This window comes from Martes martes (genome assembly GCF_963455335.1).
Source record: "Martes martes genome assembly, chromosome: 2".
Lineage (NCBI taxonomy): Eukaryota > Metazoa > Chordata > Mammalia > Carnivora > Mustelidae > Martes > Martes martes.
The window spans coordinates 139996208-140011425 of NC_137889.1; the positions used below are offsets into that span (position 1 = coordinate 139996208).

At 65.7% G+C, this 15218-nt stretch overlaps 2 protein-coding genes across 5 annotated transcripts; both read left to right on the top strand.

Moving 5' to 3' along the window:
* Positions 1 to 381: 381 nt before the first annotated feature.
* On the top strand, positions 382 to 3742 carry NICOL1 (NELL2 interacting cell ontogeny regulator 1). Of its 4 annotated transcripts, none has more exons than XM_080796851.1 (5): positions 387 to 797; positions 1177 to 1238; positions 2179 to 2335; positions 2545 to 2633; positions 3626 to 3738. In XM_080796851.1, the coding sequence occupies exons 3-5, from the start codon at positions 2206 to 2208 to the stop codon at positions 3689 to 3691; spliced, it is 285 nt and encodes a 94-aa protein (XP_080652977.1). In that variant the 5' UTR covers positions 387 to 797; positions 1177 to 1238; positions 2179 to 2205; the 3' UTR covers positions 3692 to 3738. The 4 variants fall into 4 exon arrangements, with proteins under 4 accessions (XP_080652975.1, XP_080652977.1, XP_080652976.1 ...); XM_080796852.1 differs by having other exon boundaries at positions 494 to 797; positions 1159 to 1238; XM_080796849.1 differs by having other exon boundaries at positions 382 to 1238; positions 3626 to 3742.
* A 6307-nt stretch (positions 3743 to 10049) lies between these two features.
* Positions 10050 to 14564, top strand: NAT8L (N-acetyltransferase 8 like; the record flags this gene model as incomplete). The annotated part of the gene is made up of 3 exons (XM_080796407.1): positions 10050 to 10425; positions 11734 to 11898; positions 14197 to 14564. The coding sequence occupies 3 exons, from the start codon at positions 10050 to 10052 to the stop codon at positions 14562 to 14564; spliced, it is 909 nt and encodes a 302-aa protein (XP_080652533.1).
* Between the last annotated feature and the right edge of the window lie 654 nt (positions 14565 to 15218).

Here is a 15218-nt window from a genome sequence, read left to right on the forward strand (position 1 = left end):
ACCCCCGGGATGCAGAGCACCGCATCCGCTCCTTACTAAGCAGGGAGCGCTGGACGAGCCTGCGGCGGGGCCGGGAAGAGCATGCCCCAGAGCCCCGCTGCCTGAGGTCTACCGGCACCTTGCTTCTGGGTAGGCTGGGTTCCCCTCCGCGCGTGGACGAGGCTGTGCCTGTGTGCGGAGAGGGTGACCGGTAAAGGTCACAAGCGTGAGATGGAGAGGCAAAGAAAAGCCAAGGTCGAACACGTCTTAGGTCCCAGGGGCCGACAAGGCTGCAGCGCGAGGCTCCGCCCCGGGAGCCCCCCCAGGAGGAAGAGCGCGGAAACGCGCACGTCCGGGATCCCGGCTCGCAGTCTCCCCCGCCCAGCGCCCCCTGGAGCCCGCCCTATGGGGAAGAGGAGACATTGGCGGTCACGAGTACTGCCCCTTCCCTGGGTCGGAAAGGCCGCGTCCAGCCGGGGCCACAGCTGACGCGAAGCCCCGCGCAGGGGGGCGGGACGTCAGGACGCCGAGCTGCCCGATACGGCGCGGGCTGCTGGGGTCTCCCTCACGCACGCGGCCAGGACGTGGGCCTGGGGCGCCTCCCCCGGAGCTGGCGGGCTTTGCAGGGACCCAGGAGACGCCAAGTGGAGCGCGTCCTTTCCAGAGGGGCCGGTCGGGAACCTGAAACCCGCGCGTCTTGGGCGCCTCGGGGGAGCACGCGAGGCTCTTCGCTTCCAACAGCCCTGCGCCTTCACGAGGAAGAAAAGTGCACAGGGAAGACAAGCGACCCCTCCGAGGTCACACAGCCCGGGAAGGTGGTAGGACCTCAAGGCTGGGAGAGGTGGGGCAAAAGGGGAGTGACAAATAGTTGCCCACGCTCCGAGAGGTGTAGAGGAAGGACCCGGCCGGCCGGAGGGCTTCTCCCAGACCCTGAGGGTCAGGGGCGAGGCCGCGCGGGAGTGAGGACCAGAGAGGGTGGATTTTCCACCGCCCCACAGTCTGACTCGCTCCTGGCCCTGATCTCCGAGCAATGCGACTCGACCCCACTGGGCCCTAGCGGCCTCCGGGGAGCCTCCCCGGCCCCTGGCGAGCATAGAGCCCCTCCCTCAGGATCGGCCCCAGGGTCACCCCGAGACTGGGCACCGCTGGACGCCAGCAGCAGATTTCCCGCTTCCTCAGCTTTGCTCCCGCCTGCAGTGGCTCTGGAGGTTCTGCACAGCCGCCGCCTCCTCCCGGCAGCCCTCCGGACTCCAACACCGGTGAGCCTGGTAGGGGTTGGAGGTGCAGCCCCCGCCAGGGCTGAGCCCTCGGAGTCTCGGAGCTTCCTCCGCCCCTTTGAACTGGTGGTTCCAGCAGTCTGGGGTTCCCATGACAACGACGGCGGATGGGGGACCCGGGCGGGGTCCGGTCGGAGCGCATGCGCGGTGCGCGGCCGACGCAGCACGTCTTCCCGAGTCGCCGGCGCTGCTGTCGCGGGGTCCCTGAACCGCGGTGAGGGCGGGGTGGGGCGTTCGCGGTCCTGGGGGGCGGGTTGCTGGGTTCCCTGAACTGGGGTGAGGGTGGAGTGGGGGTGTGTATGAACCCCGGTGAGGGCAGGATGGGAGGGTTCGCGGCCGGAATGGAGCGGGGTAGGGGGGCTGCTGAACCCGGGTGAGGGGGGTCCGTGAACCGTGGTGAGGGCGTGGTGGGAGGGGTTTGCGGGCTCGGGAGATGAGGGCGGGGTAGGGGGGTTTGGAGGCCCGGGGTGGGCGGGGTGCGAGGGGTTCGCGGGCCCGGGGGGGGCGGTAAGGGAGGGGTGGGAGGGTTTCGGGAATCCGGGGTGGGCGGGGTGGGCGAGGTTCGCGGGCCCGGGAGGTGAGGGCGGGGTGCGGGGTCCGTGAACCACGGCGAAGGGTTCGAGGGCCTGGGGGGTGCGGGCGGGTGGGGGGTCCCTGAACCGGGGTGATTGCGGGGTGGGCGGGGTGCGAGAGGTTCACGGGCCCGGGGGGTCCGGGCGGGGTGGGGGCGGGTCCGTGAACCGCGGCGAGGGCTGTGTTGGCGGGGTGCTAGGGGTTCGAGGGCCTGGAGCGGGGGTGCGGGCAGCGTGGGGAGGGGTCCGTGAACCGCGGCGAGGGGTTCGCGGGCCCGGAGGGTTGCGGGCGGGTTAGGGGGTCGGTGAAGCCCGCTGAGGGCGCCACTGATCCCCGCGGCTCGCTGCAGGGCGGCCCCAGCTACCTGCGCTCGGCCATGGCCCCCCCGCCGTTGTGCAGGCTCCCGAGGTCGCTGCCGCCGTGGCTCCTGCTGCTGCTGAGCGTGGCGCTGCTGGGTTTCCAGGCCCGCGCCGAGCCCGCCGCCGGGAGCGCGGTCCCCGCGCAGAGTACGTGCGTCGCGGAAGGTTCCCCACGAGGCCCCGACGCCACCGGGGCGTGCAAGAGCATCGTGCCTCCCTATTGTTCCCAGCACCGACCCTGCGCCCCTTCCGCAGTCGGGCTCCCGGGCCGCCCCTTCGGTGGGAGGTGCTGTGGGGGTGGGGGGGGGCGCTGGGCTAGGGTGACGTTCCCTCCGCGCTGATGCGCACCCCCGCAGGCCGTCCGTGCGTGGACTGTCACGCGTTCGAGTTCATGCAGCGCGCCCTGCAGGACCTTCGGAAGACGGCCTACAGTCTGGACTCGAGGGTGAGCCCTTCTAGCCGGCAGGCAGCTGCCTGGGGGTGGGGGGCCAGGACCCAACCTGTGGCACTGGCCGGTGTTCTTCCTGCCCTCATCTGGCTCCAGTGTTCGGAGGGGCATTCTGGGCGCAGGCCATGAGCATTTTCAACCCCCTGGAGGAAGGGTGCCCCCTGCCCCAAGGCCAGGACCTAAGAAAGAACCGCCAGTCTCATTCAGCATCCCCCCACAGGGAGCAATGAGGCCCAGCGGGCAGCGGATAGAGGGGTCACTTTCCCTGGGTGAGAAAGGGGTGCGAGGTGGGAAGGGTTGGGCAAGAAAGGGCAGCTTGGGCACAGTGGTCTGGGAGACTCCGCACCCCCCAGCCTCACCTGGGGAGGAATGGGTGTGCACAGAGGTGTCTGTTCCTTCCAAGTCTGGGAGGAACGCGGAGCCCTCCCACCCTCACCTGTGTCCTCACTGTGCCTTAGCCAGGGGAATTTTCACTTAGGACAGAGATAGGTACTCCTCTCCGGAATGTGGGAGAATCTCCAGAAGTGGAAAGGAGGGAAGACCCTACCCAGGTCCCCTTTCCTGGCCAGCTCCCCAGGGCCCAGATCGAGGTCTGGAGTGCCTCTAGCATCTGGATCTCATTGAGTCTGAGGCTGGGGCCCTGAGAGGAGCAGCCCCAGACCATCTTGGGGATGGTGTTTGGGGACCCTGAGAGGCAGCACATGGGTTGAAGAAGAACCTCTGGGAAGTAGTCCAGGCTGGGGATGAGCATGTGCTGGGTCCGGGACAGGATAGCTGCACCAGCAGAAACCACAGAGAGTCTAGAGGAAGAGCATGGGGAGGGGAAGAGGCCCCCAGGGTAGCAGAGGGTCTGACCAACAGGGTGTTTGGGGGGTTCCAAGGTTTCAGGAACAGGTGGAGAGGGTACGGCCAGTACCACCTGGAGATGATGTGCCCTTGGGAGCTGGCAGATGGAGTGCCCTGCCCTCACTGCCCCTGTTGCTTTGCAGACCGAGGCCCTCCTGCTGCAGGCCGAGCGCCGGGCCCTGTGTGCCTGCTGGCCTGCCGGCCGCTGAGGCCCCTCACACGCCAGGATTCCCCCATCAATAAACACCGGCCCCACATGCTGTGTCCTGTCTCCCTGTTCTGGCCACCAGAGCCTATCTGCGTCACCCCTGGGGGTTCCTGGTGTGGGACTTGGTTTCCCCAGCAGTTCCGTGGGAGCCACGCCAGTGTGGATGCTAAGCAGATATGCATGTCTAGCCCCACGTGTGGATCTATAGCCGCTGGCACTGTGTGGCCCCTGCAAGTCCGCCTTCAGACACCTGCTCACTTGCCTGCCTGTCCTTTGAGGCCAGGAGAGCAGAGAAGCTGGCTTTGCCCCTGGAACAGCTGTGCCAGTGCTGAGCTCTCCCCCCAACCCAGGCTCCTCCACACTGCGTTGGGGATGGCTGTAGGGGGAGCTCCCTGCAGGCCCCGACCTGGACCCCAATGTCTCCTGGCCCGCAGTGGCTGCTTGGAGAGTCAGGAGGAGCCGGCAGCCAGGGAAGGCTCCTCCAGGAAGGGAGGGCTGGCGGGGTCCCCACAGCCTCCACCCAGCCTCCAGCCCCAGCCCAGCCCCTGGGCACCAGGGAATAAGAATCTGGGCCCAAATACAAGTGTTGCATCTGTGAGTAACAGGCCCATACTCATCCATAGGTGTGTGTGTAGCACCAGGCCGGAGGCCTCCAGGGGAGTCAGGTAATCCGCCCTCCGTCCCTCCATTCCTTCCATCAATGTTTTGTAGTATCCAAGCAATGCTTAGCAACCTCCAGGAGCATGGTGGGGCCATGGCTGGACATGACAGCTGTAGGACACTTGGCCTTTCTGGGGGTGTTTCCCTGCAGCAGGGCACTCCTGCCAGAGGAGGGTCGCCTGGCTTTAGCTCTCAAGTCCCCACCCCCGGCTCACGCACGTTTACCCAGAGACTTCCTCCAGGCCTCAGCCCCACAGCACCTGCCCTGCCCTTGCTCCCACGCCGGGACCCGTCCTGTCCTCTGGGCTTTTCTGCCTAGAGGCGCCAGGCATGCAGCTTCCGCTCCGCGGGTCTGGACCACGGGGAACAAACCACAATCCTACCTTGGTCGTGGTGGGAGGTTGAGCTAGAGGTTGGCGGTGCGGATGCCTGTGAACTCTAAAGCAGGCCAGAGAGAGACGAGGGAGTGCCGACGCCATGTGAAGCTCAGACCAGCCCTCAGTGCTGGAAGTGAGCGGGGTACGCGATGGCAGGGGTCAGAATTCGGTCCTGGGACCCCAGAAAGAAGCGGAGGGCGGACCGCGGCAGGTGCCTTCCCTCCCGGGCCCCGCCCCGACGGTGCTGATGTTCCATTGGCTGGCTTCCGTCACGTGGCCGTTCCTGACTGCCGGAGAGGTGGGGCTGGACCGCGTTCTCTGCCTGGGTTGTCCAATTTAGCAAATACAGATCTAGGACCAATGAATACTTTCCCCTATCAAAAGTACAAGTACTGGGGCGCCTGGGTGGCTCAGTGGGTTAAGACTCTGCCTTCGGCTTGCGTCATGATCTCTGGGTCCTGGGATCGAGCCCGGCATCGGACTCTGTGCTCAGCGGGGAGTTGGCTTCCCCTCTCTGCTTGCCTCTCTGCCTACTTGGGATCTCTCTGTCAAATAAATAAATAAAATCTTAAAATAAATAAATAAATAGAAAGTACAAGTACTTCTGCTGTAAGTACTCATTAGTATAAGCATGTCCCACCAGTATTTAGGATATTTGTACTAAAAATTATTCGCTTACTCAAAATTTAAACTTAGCTGGGCACCCCGTATTTTAAGGGCAGCCATGAGGCCTGGCATAAACTGGGGTTTCTATTACTATGAAGGATAGGGACGGCCAAGGGCTTGTTTCAGAAAGCCTCTCACAGGAATACTCTTTGCAGGAAGATAGGAGCACAATCTCCCCAGACAGGGCCTGCAGTGGCTGGTGGAGGAGCCCGGAGACTGCCGGGCCTGGCCGTGCTAGTGTTGAGGCCAGCCTTAGGCCCTTGAGCAGAGAGGTCTGGAAAGCAACTGGACAGATATGTGTGGAAAAGGGGCCAGAGAGAGAAAGTTAGGAACACAAGTGCTGGCTGAGACCCTTGCGGCCTGGGTGTGGACAGAGCCGAAGTGAGCACTAAGAGGGCAGAGAGGAGGGGCCTCTAGAGGAGAGGGTCAGCTGCCAGGCATGAAGAGAGCTGAGACAGGTGAGGGCTTTGGTTAGGAAGGAGTGGTGATCGTGCCACATGCTGCTGAGGTCAAGAAGGGCCAAGCCTGGACCACTAGGTTTGGCAGCACTGGTCACTGTTGACCTTAAGAACAGGGTTAATTGTGGGAGGGGAGCTAAGCAGTGAATTGGGAATGCATTATCTTTAGGAGAGCTTTGGTTTTTTTCTGGACTTGATGTTTGCCTTATTGTTCTCACACTGTTTGCCTTTATCACATCCTTAACTTCAAGTCACCTCAATGCCTCCTGCCAGGCCCTGGCCCTGCTGCTCCCAGCGAGCTGGGTACTCCATACTCCCCACTGCCCCTTTCACTCTTCTGGCTTAGAGTCACTTCTTCCTAGACCTCTTGTCATTCTTTCCATGTTGCTTGTCCTCAAGTATCTTTCTAGAAAACCCAGTGGTGTGTAAACTTTCTGAGCTGGCCTGTCTGAAAATATCTTTTGCTGGCATGTTAAATTCATATCCCCTCCTACCTCCGGGCCTTTGCACAGGCTGTCATCTCTCCAAGGATTTACCCACTTGGCCTCCTCCATGACCCACCTCACTCTTTAGTTCCTTATCCTACCTTGCTTTGTTTGTTTATTTGTCCCCAAGTGATACTAGAGCTTTGATCTCCTTTATTTATTTCTGGCCCCTTCCCTGCTGGATTGGAAAGCCTCAGGAGGACAGAGCTTTGTTCTTTTCAGGGCCCAGATAGAGGGTGGGCACTCACTGAGCCTGGGTGGAAGGGAGGGATGAGTGCTTGGTCATGGGCTCTGGGTGAGAAGGTTGAGCAGTTTGGATCCGCCAGCTGCTGGTGGCCGGTGCCTGTCAGGAGCCTTTCCCTCCCATCCCCAGGACACTCTCAGGACTGAAGGTGGACAGGCTTTAATCAGGAGTCTCAGGCTCTTAGCCCAAAACAATAACCTTTATTATATTATGGTTGTTCCCTTCTTTTTTCTCTTTGGACAGCTGCTGTCAGTTGCACACTGGGCCTCCCATCTGGTCTGTTTTTCTTTTTTCTTCCCACCCCCTGGTATTTTGGTTCACTTCTCTGGAGACCCCTTGGTCTTCCTCCAGTGCTCCTACCCACCTCTGTTGCTTCCCAGGCCCCCTGTACTTCGGACCACTGATGAAGTTTGGGTCTCAGTCCCCAGTTCTTCCCCAGAGGGGACAGGCTGGCCCTTGCGGGGTCCTTGGAGGAGACCCCATAGGTCTGCCCTGGGATATCCCGTGGGTCCCTTCTTCACCTGGGATGAGGGCTTTTCCACTAACGTGCCATCCTGTCTTTGGCACCCACCGCTAGCACTGAGCAGGGGAGGCCCAGAGCTCCCAGCCTACTCGACCTTTGGAGTCTGGGAGGGGTCTGGTCTGGTGCACCTGCCCCGCTGCCATGGGCCCAGGCCTAGCTCCAAGCCTGGTACCCAGCCCAGACTGCGGGGGCATGGGGTAGAACTGCAGGTGGTCGGGGCTGCCCAGGCGACTAGGGTGTGGGTGAGGAGGGGACCCCAAGCAGTAGAAGCCAGAGGAATGCATGCAAGAACAGATCCAGAGAACAGACCGGCCCAGCTTGTTTCCTTGTCTATGAAATGGGTTCCTGATGCGGGCACAGAGTGCAGTGGGGGGGAGGAGGGGACATGGCTTTCATGTCACCAGGGAGGGAACAGGCTCAGTGGTGGGCCTGGGAGCCTGGGGCCTGGGCAGACTTTCCTTCCCTTTAAGGTCACCCCCACTCAGAGCTCTAAAGCCGGGGCTGTGAGGTCACCAACATCTTCCAGGTGGCTGTCCCTGGGGTCCAGCTCTGTCCCTTCCAAGCTGAGTCTGGCTGACTTCTCCCCACCTCCTCCGGGTACTCTCAGGGCCCTCCCTAGACCAGGATGCTGCAGTGCTAAGCTAGCCAAGCTATCTTGGGGGGCAGGGGGTTCAAGGACTTAGGGCTGAAGGTGAGGTCAGGCCACCTGGAGGAAGGGACTTCTGCAGATGGAGGACCCACCAAAGTCAGGCTGAGTGGAATGCAGGTCTTTCCCTCCACCTGTGTGCTTGGCTGTTGGGGGCCGGGGCAGGGGGAGTAGCCTTGAGCTCAGGGTCTGGGGGTGGGTGGGTCGGGTGGTCTCCAGCAGAGGCTGTTGCCCTCTAGGGGCAGGGCCACTCCACAGGGAGCAGCCTTTTCACACCAAGCCTGGGTCAGAGGTCAGGGATCAGGACACTGCCCAGGAGCTCCTAGATCCTCCACCTGGTCCTCCCTCCTTCTGGCCCCCATCACAGAAAAGCACAGTGTTTCCAGAATCCCTGATCTGGTGCTCAAGGCCCACATCCAAAGCCCTATCTCCCCTTCGTCTGAAGCCCCTTGACTCCTCCAGGCACGGGAGCCACCCCTCCCCATTGCTTGTTTTTCCTGCCTGGACCCCCTGCGTGCTGTTGGCTTTGCTGGGACTCTTCTGCTCTCCACCTGGGCAACCTCAGGACCCCGGGAGCCTGGTCCGCCATGGCTGGTTAGGCTCCCGTCAGCGTTCAGGCAGCACGCGGATTGATTTCTGAATGGATCTGTATGCTCCTTTGAGATTCTCCGTGATTTCACTTTCCTCTCCTGGAAGATGACAGCCAGGCCCCAGACAAATCCTGGCATCTGGGAAATACAGCGTGGGGTGACTTCCCAATTTGGCGGCCCCCTCCCACCATGGTCCTTGCACTGGCGATCCTGGCTGTGGACTAGTTCAGCTCCTGGGTCCAGCGTCCTCCCTACTCTGCCCGGGTCCCTTGGTGTGACGCTGGCGAGGGGTCATCCTCTTCCTAGCCTCTAAGTGATGGTAGCTGCTTCTCTGGGCTCCAGGCAGGCTGAGGTTCCTTAGGCCTGGTCCCCTAGGTCTCGACTCCAACCAAGCCGGCGTGGTGAACTCAGCTCCAGGCTGCCCTGAGAGGTCACCGCGGGGAATGCGGGGCGATGCGGGGCGACGCGGAGCGACGCGGGGAAGGGGTGCATAGCGGCAGGGGGCTGGGTTCATAAAGTGTTAGGGGAGTTATCTGGGATTACCTGTCCCCCACCCTCACCCTCACCCTCACCCCCCACCCCCGGCCCGCAGCGTCGGTAGGCAGCTAGGGCTCGCGGGGACCCGCAAGACTCAGCAAGAGCATCCCCCCGCCCCCCCCCTCCGCACCTGCACCGAGATCGTGGAGCGCATGCGCGGGCCGAGGAGGGCGGCGGGGGGGCGAGCCGGGAGGGGTCCTACCGGCCCAGCGCCCCCCGTGTCCGATGCCGGAATTCGGTGTCGGAGCAGAAGGTTGCTGTGCTGCGCCCGGACGCGGGGGGCTGCGGGCGAACTAGGCATCACATCCCGCTGCGACTGCGTACCCGCGCGTCCAGCCCGTGTGGCCCCGGGCGCAGGTTCCCAGGGGCGTCAGGCCGTGGAAGCCGCGGCGCCCCTCCCCGGGGCCCCGGGCCGGCGTAGCGTTCAGACAAAGGGGAGGGAGCTGGAGCTGGAGATGGTTCGGTGACTGCGCCCGGTGGCCGGCCGGAGAGGAGGAGGACGCGGCGCCGCGGGCTGCAGCGGCCCGGCCCCAGGACCCGGTGCTCCCAGGCCCGCGCTGAAGGGTGGAGGTGCGGGGGTGCAAGGGCCGGGCGGGAGGCGCCCTGCCGGGAGCCCCCACGGAGCGCCCCCTCTGGGCCGGGGACCCCGGTCGCGCTCGCGCTCGTCCCTGGCCACCTCGCGGGGCTCGGCCGCTCCGTCGTGCCCCGGGCTGCCCGCGCCACCCCCACCCAGGCGCCCTCCCGCCGGCCGCCCGCAACCGGCCGCCGCGCAGCGCCCAAGTGTGCCATCGGGCGGGCACGGAGGCGGCGTCTGCTCCCACCCGCGAGATCACATGGTGACCCTCGGCAGCCAATGCAGTGGACGCTAGGACCCTGCGGGACCCCGGGCGCCGCGACTGCACCGGCGCCGCTGCATTATAAATACTTCTCCAAAATGCGGCGCAGCTCCCTGCGCGCGCCCCGGCCGCCCGCCGCCTCCGCCCCGCGCCCCTGAGCCGCCGCCGCCGCCGCCGCCGCCGCCGCCGCCGCCGCCGCCGCCGCCGCCGCCGCCACCGCCACAGCCACCGCCGCCGCCACCGCGGGTCCGAGGGCGCCGCGCCCTTGCCCTGGGCCCGGGCTGTGCCCGCCCGCAGCCCGGCCCGCGTCCCCGCGCTGCGCCGCCCGGCCGGGTGCATGCATTGTGGGCCTCCAGACATGGTCTGCGAGACGAAGATCGTGGCCGCCGAGGACCATGAGGCGCTGCCGGGGGCCAAGAAGGACGCGCTGCTCGCCGCCGCTGGCGCCATGTGGCCCCCGCTGCCCGCCGCGCCCGGGCCGGCCGCAGCGCCCGCCGCGCCCCCGCCCGCGCCCGGCCCCCAGCCCCGCGGCGGCGCTGGGGGCGCGGGGCCGCCAGGGGGGCGCGGCGTGTACATCCGTGAGTTCCGCGCGGCAGAGCAGGAGGCGGCGCGCCGCATCTTCTACGACGGCATCATGGAGCGCATCCCCAACACGGCCTTCCGCGGCCTGCGGCAGCACCCGCGCACACAGCTGCTCTACGCCCTGCTGGCCGGTCAGTGCGCGGGGGGCCCGGGCGCGCTCCGCCCGGCCCCTCCGGGGACAGACGGGCCGGGCGCCCTCGGCCCCGCTCGCCCCCACCTCGGGGCCCGGGCCTGGCAGCGCTCCAGTGCCCGTCCGGGAATCGGCCTGGGAGGGAAGCGGGCCCCCTCGGGGGGGCCCCCTCGCTCGCGTCCCGACGCGCACTGGCGCACCACCGGCTTTCTGCAGCGGCCTGGGGCGAGGTGGCCACCGGCGGTGGCGTCCGGGCTCCCGGCCAAGGCGCGCCGGGCGGGGGCGTGGGAACAAGCGCCGGCGGAGGGGAGGGGGCTGCGGGCCGGGAGAGGGCCGGGGTCGCCGCCCGCGTCCCCATTCTGTGCGGCCCCGCCGGCCCGGTCCCTTCCCGGGTCATCGCGGGTGGGGGCGGGGTGGCGGCAGGTAGCGCCCGCGGCTGAGGCTCCGCGCCTGGCGCGTGAACTATATATAATCCGCGGGGCGGGGGAGGCTGCCTCGGCGGCTCCAAGTGCTAATTTATGAGGGGAAGACAGCCAGCTCCCCGGGGTGCCGGGGGATGACGAGCACCGAGGAGGCAGAGTGAGGGGGCGGGGGGGGCAGCCCCCGCAGGGGCTTTGAGGCCTTTCCCCCGGAGCCCCGGAGGGTGGTTGTCCCCATTTCACAGGTGAGGAGCTTGAGGCTGGGGCTTGTTACTTTCCCAAGGTCATGCAGCAAAAGTGACTTTCGCTGTAGGCTTGTGGGCTCCGGGGCAGCCCTGATGAATCTGGAAGCAATCTCGGGCTTCCCTCCCCCCTCCCTCCGTGCCCTCCTCATAACCCTCGGGGCTGGCCCTGGGGAGAAGGTGGTCCTGGGGCCTTTTGCTGGAAGGTGTCCCTTCCCTCTCCCCACTCTCCCAACGGTGAGACAGCCTGCAGGGGCCTGGGAGCTTCCCGTCTGGCTAGAGTGGCAAGGGTGTATGCGAAGCCCCTTCCAGGGATGGGGGCCCACCTGGAGGGTGGGCACACCCCCCCAACCCTGCCATTGAGGGCAGCCTGCCCAGAGGCCCCTGCTGTGCTCAGGACGTTCAGAAGTCCTGTGATGTCAGACTCCCCTCAGCCTGCCTATAGGGTATCGAGTTTGGGAATAGAGCAAAGCAGCAGGAGCAGGCAGGCTGGCCCAGCGCTCCTTCAGGGAGACAGTCGTGACACCTTTGGCAAGGCCTCTCTAAGCCTGTGTCTGGCTGGCATATTTAGCAGGGAGCTGGTGGGTGGGGGGTCCCCGGGTCAGCCGGGCAGTGTCCCCTGCTCACCGGGCCGTCCTCCCCCTGCAGTGCTGTGTTTCGCCCTGACCCGTTCACTGCTGCTGACGTGCCTGGTGCCAGCCGGGCTGCTGGGCCTCCGCTACTACTACAGCCGGAAGGTGGTCCTGGCTTACCTGGACTGCGCCCTGCACACGGACATGGCCGACATCGAGCAATACTACATGAAGCCCCCCGGTGAGCCTTCCACTCCAGCCCCATCCTGTCCCCTCCCCTCGCTCCTCTTGCCCTCCTGCAGCCCCTCCTGCTGGGGGGCTGCCCTAACACTAAGCACCTCGGATAGACAGGTCCCGGGGGGACAGGGGTGAGGGGGGATAGCCAGGTTTCCCCAGAGCTCGAGGAGGGGCTGGGGTCTGCCGTGCTTTGCCAGGGGTTGGGCTGGCCTGGAGTGCCAGGCACAGAGGGCTTCCTGGTGGGGAGAGGGTTCTGGGGGGTCTCTGAGGGCTGGGAGCCCCGGAAGAGCAGGGGTGTTGAGTCCCCACTTCCGGTCTGGGCGCCACTCAGTGAGGCAGAGGGTCTCGGCCCAGCGTCCTGGCCTTCTGTACAAGGAGGAGCTGGGTCTGGTCTGGAGCTGCCTGCAGCTCCTGGGGGCTGTTCTGGTTGTCCAGGCTGAGCCCAAGGTAGGCCGGGTCCTAGGAGGCCGGACCCCAGGGTTTCCTTCACGTCTGGAGCCAGAGAAGGGAGGCTTTGTCTCTGCCCTCTGGGATGTGATGTGAGGGTGTCCCAGGTGCCGGAGGGTTCCCAGGCTGGGGAAATGGAACAGTGTGGGCCCTAGCAGTTGGTGAGGGCATAGAGGAGCCTGCTGAGGGCCACAGAAGGGCAGTGGGGGACAAGAGAGGCACAGTATCCCAGTGCAGGGGTGCCCCACCTTGGCACTGCCGGCTCCCATGCCCGCTGGCTCCCAGCGAGCCGGCCCATCCTGTGGTACACTGCCTGCCCTCCCATTCCCACCGCTGCCAGGCTTTGGCACCTTGGGTTCTCTTCGACCCTTTCATAAGCTTGAACTCAGCTTATCAGCCTCCATGGAGTTGCCTGGGACAGGAGGGAGCGCGAGGGCCTGCCCCACCTCACTGGTGCCCAGGTCCAGGCTGCTGAAGCAGAAAGGGGCTCAGGGTGGGGGGCTAGGGGCAGCATGAGGACCCTGCTCTTCCTGGGCCGCAGTCTCCCTGGGTGTGGGGCAGCGCTCGCCCTCCTGGGACGCCTGCTAGGTTGCAGGAAATTTCCACTGAGGCAGGGAGGCTGGACCGCAGCGGCCAGGGCCAGGCTGCTCAGGGTGGGAAGACTTGGTCTGGCTTAGGTGTGTGGGGGGAGCCGGAAACCTGGATGGAGGGCAGGCCAGCTGTTGGGGGGGTCCATCAGGACAGTGGGCCCTCAGCCACTGCCGAACTCGGGGTGCATGCCAGGTCTCCAGGTATGGTGGTGAAGGGGACAAGGGCCTCTCCTGCCCAGCTGATGCTGGCAGACAGGACAGTGGGGGACCCTTGGGGGTTGGGTGGAGGGGCAAGTTCAGGTGCAGAACCTTGATGGGGGAGAGTATGGCAGCTTAAGGAGAGCAGGTGGGAGTGGTTGGTGGCAAACACTTCTGTGGGGGTTGGAGTGGCCGTGGGAAGGGCGAGTGTAGGTGGGGCTCCTCAGAGCAGGCACCCCTATTGGCCAGACTCTGCCTCCTGGGGCCCCTGGGCCGATGGTCAGCAGAGGTGACCAGACTCTCATGCCCTGCAGGCCTCCCCACTCACTTTCATTCTCTCTCTTCTTGCTTCTCTCCTGATCCCCCTTTGGCCATCCTCTTCCTCTCCCTGTGTGGGGCTGTGATTGGTCCAGGCCATGGGTGGGGACAGCTGGCCTGGCCACTGGACTCCTGCCCAGGAGAGGCCAGGGTCAGTGGGAGGTATGCAGTGGTGCCCATCCGTCCCGGTTCTCCACTTGGACCGTCCTCGGAGCCTGCCAAGGGCCTGCTTCTGTGCCCCGATCCAAGCAGGCCACGGGGCTCCCAGGCTCCTCCTAACCCAGGAGCGTGGAGGCCACAAGACCTCCTGAAGCCCCTAGGGCATGGCTCCCAGAGGGATCCTGCTGCCCTGGCCTGTCCTCCCAGGCCGCCTGAAGTCCCCATTGTTGGGGTCCTTCTGGAGGTCTGCTTGTGGCACCTCTCTCCAGCTCCCTGGTGTGGATGCATGGGGACAAATGTGGAGGACCCCGAGTGCCTGGGAGCCAGGGCCTATCTGTGGCCATCCACTGCCCATCCAGGCATTGGCTCAGGGGTAGCTGGGCAGAGGAGGGGTCTGCGTGGCTGAGGGTTGCCCAGCTCTTGGCCACTCAGGGAGGGACTCTGGCCCTGGAGCTCTTGTCTGCCCGGCCTTAGGCCCAGGGCAGGGGTTTCTGTGGATGACAGGCAGGTTGGGCCCAGCTGTTTCTGCACCCAGGGCCCTGGAGGGGCGGCTTTGTCATGCCGCAGCCCTGACTGCCATGTCCCTGCAGGCTCCTGCTTCTGGGTGGCTGTGCTGGACGGCAACGTGGTGGGCATCGTGGCGGCACGGGCCCATGAGGCAGACAACACGGTGGAGCTGCTGCGTATGTCCGTGGACTCACGTTTCCGTGGCAAGGGCATCGCCAAGGCGCTGGGCCGCAAGGTGCTGGAGTTCGCGCTTGTTCACAACTACTCGGCGGTGGTTTTGGGCACAACGGCCGTCAAGGTGGCCGCACACAAGCTCTACGAGTCGCTGGGCTTCAGACACATGGGCTCGAGTGACCACTACGTGCTGCCCGGCATGACCCTGTCGCTGGCCGAGCGCCTCTTCTTCCAGGTCCGCTACCATCGCTACCGCCTGCAGCTGCGCGAGGAGTGAGCACTGCCTGCCCGCCCGCCACCCACCTGCCGCCCGGCCACCCTGTCCGCCCGTGCCCGCCTGCCCACCGCCCGGGCTCGCTTGCAGGCGCTCCCCTTGGCGTTTGTGGTGGGTGTTTCCTTTCCATCACGCGGTTCTCCGGCTGGCTTTCCGGGGGGCGTGGGGCCGCGGCTCCTCTGTGACACTCTCGGGGCTGGTTGTGTGTAGCCCCGGCCCCTCGCCCCCCCGCCCCCCCAGCCTGCTGGGGCTGCGTCCTGAAGAGTGACAGCATGGACCGCCACGGGCCCACGTGGCTGCTCAGCCTGCGCGTGGGGCCCCTCCAGGCCCACCGAGCACAGAGCCTCTGTGGCACGGCCCCCACCCGGCAGATCCCTGGCCGCCAGCCAGGCTGTGGCCCCGGGAGGCCAGACCTGCTGGGCTGGCCGGCCACTGGCCTGTGGGGCACCGAGCTGGCCACGGGCCCCGCTTCGCTCCGTGCATGCTGAGGACATGGCCTGGCTGCCGCATGCCCACGGCCCCCTGCCCTGCCGCCCCGCTCAGCCTGGGCTGACACCGGGCAGTGTCCCCGCCCAGCCCGCCAGCCAGTTGTGGCCACCCACCTGCGCTCAGGAGGGCTCGCCCGCCTCTCACCACCCCTGCTGCCCCCGTCCCAGC

Coding starts and splice junctions, on each gene's coding strand:
- NICOL1 (XM_080796849.1), top strand. CDS start 2,206: ATGGCCCCCCCGCCGTTGTGCAGGCTCCCGAGGTCGCTGCCGCCGTGG. Junction 2,336..2,544: donor GAGCGCGGTCCCCGCGCAGA/GTACGTGCGTCG, acceptor GCACCCCCGCAG/GCCGTCCGTGCGTGGACTGT. Junction 2,634..3,625: donor CCTACAGTCTGGACTCGAGG/GTGAGCCCTTCT, acceptor GTTGCTTTGCAG/ACCGAGGCCCTCCTGCTGCA.